At 35.2% G+C, this 9,665-nt stretch overlaps 1 protein-coding gene across 1 annotated transcript; it reads right to left on the bottom strand.

Moving 5' to 3' along the window:
• Window positions 1-2,809: 2,809 nt before the first annotated feature.
• On the bottom strand, window positions 2,810-4,073 carry LOC131858973 (F-box/kelch-repeat protein At5g60570-like). Its single transcript, XM_059212476.1, has one exon. It carries the CDS (start codon window positions 4,071-4,073, stop codon window positions 2,946-2,948), a length of 1,128 nt encoding a protein of 375 aa, XP_059068459.1. The 3' UTR covers window positions 2,810-2,945.
• Window positions 4,074-9,665: the final 5,592 nt, after the last annotated feature.

Genomic DNA, 9,665 nt, shown 5'->3' with positions numbered 1-9,665 from the left:
GGAGGGCAGACTCGCTAAGGGTAAACATGTGACAAACATGAAAAGCTTGGAGGGTCTGGATTTCTGATCATCTAGATAGATGAGAGTATACTCTCCTACGTTTACGCTTTTCACAAACACAAAAGGTAATGGTTTATTTACCACCTAATTAGATCTAGGTGCCTAGTTAAAAAAAAAGACACAATGTTTGTTTGAAACTCCTAGGCAACCTGCAAAACCATTTGATTAGTAGTTTTGTATTTTTTAAGTCTTGGACAATCGAAGAAGTTGCACCACTCCAAAAAAAATACAATTAGTAGCTACAGGCCTGCAGAAATAACGCACGCGTTGAAGCGCCTGCGCAGGTGCTGAAACGCCTGCATATGCGCTGAAGAGGGTCGAAAGAAAAATAAAATACAGAAAATAAAAACAAACAAAATTGTTGATTTATACCTGATTGTCGCGTTGTTTTGGATCTGTCGCAACGAAGCACCTATGCATGCGCTGAAACGCCTCTGATTGTGCTAAAACGCCTACGCTCGCGTTAAAACACAACAACTAAGAAAAAGTTAGCGGTTAGATGGAAAATTCAAAAAAAAAAATTAAATTTTTTAAGTGGGCGGGATTCTGAAAATGGTTGCATTGATACAGAATCTCCTGCGCTGAAACGTGGGCATACGCGCTGAAACGTGAGCGCATGCACTAAAAAAGACCAAAACAGTTAGCAGAATTCAAAAAAATCCAAAATTTGAATTTGAGCAAGGATCTAGCAGAGCACCCGCGTTATTCACAAGTTGTTCACATTGAACCGGGAGTACTAAGAAAAATGACTAACTTGTAAAACCAAATAACCAAATTTTCCTCTTAGATTTTTTTTTTAATTTCTTTAAGTATTTTGACTATTAATCAACAAGAAAGAAGCAGAATGAAAAATGAAGAAGACTGTTAGATTAGGCAGAAAAATTTTAAATCGGACGCGTTGTTCCAAAAGCACGCGCTAATATGCAGACCTGCAGGGGAGCGGGAAAGTAAATTTAAATCTGGAGCGCTTGCGCTGATGGGCCTACGCACGTGCTGAAATTCCTTTCGCTTGCGCTGATCCCGAGTCGATCGCGCTAATTTGCAGGCGCTCGCGCTTTTCTGATACCTGCGACTTGAAATCTCAAAAAAACTCAAAATAAACGTTAGATTTAGGGACGTGGGTCCCCATCGGATGTGCCAAAATGAACCAAGGGAAAACTCCAAAAAGAAAGGTTAGATTGAATCAATGACAGAGGATATAAAATAACCAAAAGATCAAAATATAAATCAACCTTTATACCTTGCCAAGGGAGGATTCTCTTGTTCCTCTGATTCGGACTCTTGTTGAAGCCAAGAATGTGCCTCTTCCTAGCTTGATATGATCAGTCCGATAGGAATAATGTGGTTGGCTCTCCATTATTGTGCACAAATGATATATGATAGATGGATGAGAGATGATGGATTGATGATCAAAGGATGAAATGGCTAAGTATGGATGAGTGCAAATTTTGGTATAGTAAGCATATGAGGATGATTTCTTGGGCACAAACTAGTAGCATAGATTTACTAAACTTGCAGATGAGATATGAGGGGATGGAGTCCTCAATTTATAGGAAGAGAAGAGGAAAAATGGAGGGCTAGGATTGACCCAAGATGGAGGGTCGGGATTTCTTGTGAGCCCACACAAGGCCTAAGAGGGGATAACAAGACAAGTGTGGAGACCAAGAGATATGCCTTAAAGACATTTCTCATCTCCACACTCCTCAAGGCTCATTGGGAAGACTTCCCAATGTGCCTAGGCCTAGGGAAGAACAAGGAATAAAATATTCCTTGAGGGATAAAGATGAAGAATTAAAAATTCTTCAAAAAGGATGTTCATGGGGATTGGAGGAATAAGGAGGAATTAAAAATTCCTTGGAGGATGGGATGCCTAGAGGAAAAGAGCATTTAAGGAGGGTGGTTGGATGGAAGGGACAAGGAGTTGACTTTGTCGCTAATCATGATGATTAGCCACTAGCAACTCATTAGGAGAGGGATTGGAGGAATGATTAGGTGGGATTAGGGTAGATAAGATTTGTAGGAGGATTTGACTAGGAGAGAGAATGAGTGGAGGGAATTAAAGATTAGAAGAATAATGCTAAGTGAGTTTAGGGAGCTTCTAGAATAATTCATTAAGTTAATGATGGATTAGGAAAAAGGTGATTTGTAGGAATCACCTAGATTAATTAGTTAAAAGGAGAAATTTGAGGAGACTTAATACTAAAGATTTTTAGAAGAATAAAGGTGGATTGATTTATTAAATCAATCAATCAACAGACTATAGTGACAATATTAATTATTGAGGATGAATTAAAAATTGACACAATTAATAAATTAATTAAGTTAGGAACTTAAAATAATTAAAATAATTATTTTTAAGTGTCTACAACTATGATAAAATATGTTCATTTGGATCAACCACTAGAAAAGTATTTATAAAAATTAAAAACACATACAAACATTATAAAATGATATACAAATTTTACACTCATAAAAAAATGTTTCACTATATTTATTAATTAAACTATTATTAAATATGATAAAAGATGAGATATACCAAACAAATAGTGCATTTAAATATAAATACATAAAAACAAACCCCATAAATTGAGATATAAACAGCAGAAATGGAATTAATTGACATCTTTGGACATATAAAATCCTCAATAGGAAAGTTTCCGTGGGACCAAAATCACCGTATGAACGCAGCATTGGTCAAATCAAATGGTACCTACTAGACCATAGCACAGGTAACAAATACCAAATTATTGTCAACAATATAGCCACGTCGTTCTCAAACATTGCCACCGGCCAAAAACAGATTTATATTATTTTATTATATATAACCACTCACACATAATCTATGTAACAACTCTCGATTACATTGAAACCTGCAACTTTTTTAATTATACTTCCAATATTTTGCCTGTTAAGACATGATCGAATATCTCCAATCCTCCAATCTCAATTTGCCTCCATATTAAGCTCTCTGATTCTCCTGGCAGCTTGCAGGAGTAAATCTTTATTGATTTCCCCACCCTATACTGGATCGCCCACAGCTCACTTCCAACGCCCAGGATTTTATAATTAGTCCCACAATCACGCATCTCACAAACGCCTCCAATGTATCCCAAATGACTCCATTCCTCCTTCAAACCATCCAACTCCATCACCTCATTCGACTGAGCTTGCACCACAAAAAGCCTCTTATTCTCCACAATAGCAAAGTTAGATTCTGGGATGGCCGAACCCTCCGCATATCTGAACCCTTTTGCGCAGAAATTGGGCAGCAGTGTCCATTGACCGGTCGCAGGATCGAATCTCTCTGCCGAAGCATGAATCTGGGGAAAACCTTCAGGGGAAGGGCAATATCCTCCTATAGCGTAGAATTTATCATTCATGCTAACACCTGCACAATTAATTCTTGGCATGATCATGTCCGGAAGCTTTTCCCATTGATTGTTTCGGCTGTCGTATCGAAAAGCGCTTCTAGAAGCTCCTCCAGTGAAATTTATTAACCCGCCACAAAGATAGACGAATTCTTTCATTTCGGCGCAGCAAAATCTTCTGCAGCGTTTTCCGGGAGGCAACTCTACAGATTTCCAGCGGCCTGCTCCGATATCGTATGAACAAAACTCTTCTTTTGTCTGATTGACTTGTGGTAGGAAGAGCTGATCATTGGTGGCTGCGCTACAGACATTCATTTCAATAGAAATTGCAGAGAGGGGATTGGGTAAAACCTGGACCCCAAGGGTGAGAGGATCGATCAGCAGCCATTTGGTGTTGTGTTGAGTTGCATGGACGTAGTCTCCGTCGAATCTGCTGTCAAAAACTGCAATGAAAATGTAATGTTCTGTTGGGAGATTGAGGGAACGGCGAATAGATGTAATTGAAGATTTGTTTTTGCATGCATTCGCCCAGGCTCGGGAGACGCATGAGGCAATGGCTCTGCTGCGAAGAGGTAGTCTGACAATGCACAGCAATGCAATTTCGTGGGGTAGAGATGGAAGCAAAGCGGGCAGAGATTCATCCATTGTAAGCCCAGTCGTGTTCTTGGAAAGGCCGCGTCCACATATTTATTAACAAAATAATAAATAAAGTATAGCCAGGCTAACATGATAAAATCGTGCAACTAAAGAAACTGTAGACGCGTTTTTATGTTCTGGAAAGGTCGTTGAGAACATGTTCGTAGATTTGAAGTTAGATTTGATGTATTTTATACATGATGAGCACAAGGATCTGAAAAGGAACAAGAGCTGCAAGCAGCGTAGTTCCTGCCAAGCATAGGCAGGTAGGAAATGTGATTGTTTTTTTGTGGCAAAGTAATAGCAAGATGAAATCTATTTTATTATTATTGTTTTGATTTAATCAACAACATATTTCAGATAATTATAAATTCAATTATCAAAGTCATCCGGAGAGAAGAGACATATCATATTGTCAACCGATTTAACATTAGCACAACAATACAGAGTGAAAGAAAGAGATATATATTTACATATGTTTGCCAAATGTTGGCTGCCTATTAACAATGTTGTGCAAAACTAGTACAATGGTAATAAATTGTGTGATTTCATTTTTGTGTCAGTGGGCTTGCTTGCTATTGATCCTTTCCCCGGATTTGCTGGCTGTTCAGGTCCCTGCAAAATTAAAATAGAAATCAGTTATTCTACGTCCATGACATGGGAATGTACAAAAAGCTTATCAATTGCAATAATAGTAAAGATAGTCAAAATCATGATAGATCACAAGTTACTAGGGAAACTATCACAAGTTACTAGGGAAACGATATATAATGTGCAACTTTTTTGTAGAAAAATAGAGCATATATTTTTTAACCTTTCTTCAGAAAGTTTATTGGATTCTAATCTAAATAGAAAATTATATGTAATTCTAGTCTAAATAGTAAATTATCTGTACTAGATAAAATTAATCCAATGGAATTAGTCAAGAAGACAAAGGCACTTCTTAATAATCTTGAAAACGAGGACTGTCAATATAGTAATAGATGTTTGATGTAGACAATGATCGGTGCCATTTCAAAGCAAGGTTATTACACTATTGATTGTGTTAATAATAAAACTTAACTTGCTAAATCCCCTAGTTAAGAGGATATTTTCTTTCAATAGATTGGTTCAGTTGATAAATCTAACAATTTCTGGTGTTAAATGAAAAGATATAAGTGTAATGCCTGCATACAGTTGTCATGTTATTCTTAATACTTATTGATTCTATCAAAAAAAATGTAGAATATGAACGTGTCGAGTCAAACCTTCAAGAATGTCACATGCAATCACACCCCCTTCTACTCACAATCATAATGTTCTTCAATGCTCTGCAAGGTGCTTGCCTACAAAATAAGTGAGGGAAATCAACTCTTAACTTAATTGTTGACTAAAATGAATAGGTATTAGCCTAAGCAGTTTGTGCAACCAACCTGTAGCAACTTCCAAATTGGCTACTCGAGACTGAATAACCAAGGCAAAGTTGTAGCCAAGGAGAATGACACAAATCGGCTACAAAATAATACACAATTTACTTAATTACAATAATTTACTTAATTGCATTTTAAATTATATAGCAAATCTCAGTAGGGAAACTTGTTGATGTTTCTTTCCCTTTACATTTGAGAGTCTAACATTAAGATGATTGCATACCTCGTACTTGTACTTTGCACCTCCCACTAAGTCTAATTCCATTGAGATACACAAGGGAAGCCATTGAACAAGCTCTCAACATAATCATTTGTAAATGTTAAAGGAGGTAATTAACCATTAAGCTATTTGATTGAAAAGATCCTCAATCTTACTTGGGGTTCTATAACAAGGCAGAGCACCTTGTTGTGATAAAGGTACTATGAAGAAAGGGCCATGGTCCCCTGAAGAAAATTCTATACTAAAGACCTATATAGAGGAAAATGGAACTGAAGGCAATTGGATAGCTCTTCCCCAAAATATCATCAGGGCAGCAACAACAAAATCAATTATAGAAAATCGTACATGCAATATTGTAATTATTCAAATTGATGTGGATCAATCTAAAGCTGGAAATTATAGCACAATGCAGGAGGCAATAATAAATTTTGTGCCTGACAATAGTATACAAAGGACTTGTCATAAACATCAAAGAAAACACATATGTGTGAGTGGATTTAAGCTAACGAGGCTCAGCTCTCATATGTTCAATTAAAACATTGCACGAGTAACTTCCTATTTGCATGAAAAGATCATTTTTGTTAAATATGCTTTGGGGCATGTGGTAAGGATAAGACTATGTAAGCAATGCAAGAGTGAAGCCAATGATTAAGGCATAGTTAGGTAATGGATTCTACACAATAGTCTCTAGTGTTCATATGATATGAGACACAAAAATTAAATAAATTAATTAAATTTATGTTATGTAAGTACGAATAGGATCTAATAAGAAATCAGTTAGATAATACAATCATATTATTCACACACAACACAAGCTATGGAGTTCAAAGATTAGGAAAGAGATGAATTTATAACAGAGTGTGTTTAATTATAACATCAAAGAGATCAATTTGTGTGGAAAGTCTTCTCGATTGAACTAGGAAAATATTACTTACACTTAGTCATTAATCTTTAAACTCAATTGTCAACATGCCATATAATGAGGAAAGAGATGAATTCATAACACACTATTTAATGATAGCATCAAAGAGATGAATTTGTGTGGAAAGTCTTTTGGAATGAACTAGGAAAATATCACTTACAATTGGTCATTCATCTTTGAACTCCACTGTCAACATGTCATATTATGAGGAAAGAGATGAATTTATAATACATTGTGTTTTTATTTCATGATACATTGTGTTTAATGATACAATAAACGAAATAAATTTGTGTGAAAATTCTTTTAAATTGAACTAGGAAAATATCACTTACAATTGATCATAATGCACATAACTCACATGATTGTTCTTGAGAATATGTCTTCAAGCTATATGAAATGACAATATGGTACTTGCCCAAAGTTAGTTGTCTAGCATCACTAGGAAATATTCAATTTGAACCTATCCTTCTATCAAACTAAAAAAAAATCTAAAGTAGTTTCAGATAGAGCAATATTACTTATCTAGAAAGTAAGAGATAAACCTAAGCTATGTTAACTCAGGCAATTTTGCAATGGATTTGCAACAACATAAAGAAGATTGAAGATAAGAAATTAAACTGTCATCAGCAAGCAGATAACGTAAACATATATGAAAAGAAGAATCTGAGATTGACTTAGAAACCCATGATTAACTAGATTGAAGTTAATATCACAACTAAGTATAACATTGAAAACACAAATTAAATGCACTTGCCTTTTAGGATTGCAATTAGGCTTTGTGAAAATAGACTGCTGCAAAATATCATGCTTATTATTAAAGTTAAAGCCATGCAAAAGAAATCAATTATCAACTTACTCTGTAAATGGATATCTTAATTATGAATTCAAATATGAACTATAGACAGAGCTAAATGAAATTAATAATAGTTCATTTTGATTGAATCTACAACAGAATGATCCAAACACAAGCCAATTTGTCAGTAGAATTTAAACTCACAGGTAAAGATATATGAATTGACATTCAACTATATCAAAAAGAATTTATGCAAACACTGGGTAGCCCAACTGAATGGACAACCAATCCAAACAATCCAGATAGTATTGAAAAATTATTCAATCCCACACCTTAGAATAGTTAACAAAGACAAGAAAAAATGCTATTATCCACACAAAAAGAATAGATTAGCTTCTTCTTGGGAATTTAATTAAGATAAATGCTTTAAACATGATGCACATTCACAAATACTATACTAAAACCTTATAACAAGGGCAGATTATTTACATATACTCAAAGGGAGAGATGAAATGGAGTAATTTTGATTAACTCTAAATATCTACTGTAGAGATCCTTAGACTGAAAGAAATATAAAATTCAGTCTGTAAGTCCTAAAAAATCAATACAGAAAGAGGAGATTGAACTCCCCTATTTTCAACGCAAATTCCCATGCTTTCAAATCCTGTGTCTTGTCTTGCTGGTGCTACTTCTTAACTTGGACTGAATAAATCTATTTCAAGTTTTTTATTGGTGTGCACTGGTTTGAGGAGATTTAAGGATCCCATAGAATATAAAAAACGCAGCCTATGGAATTTAATATTGCCAAAAATGAAACCCTAATCGCCATGTATCCATGCTCTGTGACTACAAATCCATAGCAGAAACCATCATATCAGACCTATGTGCTAACACGTCATTTCCAAATGAAAACCCTTATCGATAGCTAGGTGATTCGAATCCATACTCTGCAATTTGTCTTGTGATTTTACCAAATGTTGCTTTCACTTCGCAGGCACTTTTTGTCATCCATGTTTTTCTAGCGACTGTGCTCTGTCAAAGTTCCATTTTGGCAGCCCTACACCTACCTCTGGAGTTGTGTGTTCTCTCCTATTGAGAATTGTGCGAAGCCCTGCACACCGCAAACAACACCAATAGTTAAATGCCATAAAATTTATCAAGAATATTTTGCTTAACTAATAAGCAAGTTCATGGGTGTTGAACATTAGCAAATGTAAAAATATTATAGAACAATGATTTTTTATTAGTTCATGAGCATCACATTAATCACTAGTTAGTGAAAGAGGCCTTTGCTATAATCCCTGGAGGCAGTAACTAATAATAAGTTACCTAGAAAGGAGTTAGCTAGAAAGGATTAAGGGATGAAATGGGCCTTCGATAATCGTGGCACACTAAGTGTGAATCCAAAAAGCTTGGAATTATATATGGGCCCTTGAATAGAAGATGGGTGAGATGAAAATACTTCATGAATGTAGGATTTGTGGACTCAGACCTCCTTCATGAATGTAGGATTTGTGGACTCAGACCTCCTTCATGAATGTAGGATTTGTGTTCATGATATTTCATGTGCGATTAAGCTGTGATATGCGCATGAAAAATGTATCATATGTATATGAGATACGTGTATCAAAAGGTGCGTACATGTGTCTTAATCATATGAGATGAGACAAACACATAAAAGTTTCTAAGTAGACACATCATTCATGTGAATTGGACTCCCCTAAGTAGGTTAAAAGTTAACTAGTTTGGTAATGTCAATATTTACACTAAAAAGATGTAGAAGTGGTAGGGTTAAGTGGGGGTAGTGGTAAGAATGGGAATTGCAAAGAAAAGAGGAAGATAGGTGTGATATATCATTTGGCTAATGTATCTAATAAGGTGTATAGCCAAGAGAAAGCCATAAAGAGGAAGGATAGTAGAAAAAGGGCAAAAGTTATGTATTGCATCAATAGAAAGAATAAAATTAGAAGTAGATGCACTAGTCATAATAGATGAATCAGCCTTCAAACAAATTTCTTAAAAGTCTATAAGTCAAATAGCTTATTAATGGACACATTATGAAACATATCAACTACATGTGGGGAAGTTTCTATTATGGCCAAAGTAGCAACATTATTTAAACATACTTGATTGTTGACATAAGTAGTATGATCGTAATCTCATTATTCTCAATTTCAGTGTCATAATAGATCAAATTCTTAGTAGATCAGACCTCCATAATATGATTTCAATGAATAGTCTTACATAATGGAAGATT

Source organism: Cryptomeria japonica, chromosome 2, assembly GCF_030272615.1.
Source record: "Cryptomeria japonica chromosome 2, Sugi_1.0, whole genome shotgun sequence".
Classification (NCBI taxonomy): Eukaryota; Viridiplantae; Streptophyta; class Pinopsida; order Cupressales; family Cupressaceae; genus Cryptomeria; species Cryptomeria japonica.
Note: the sequence above shows the minus strand (reverse complement) of the source record. Positions and strands in the feature narration are given on the sequence as shown.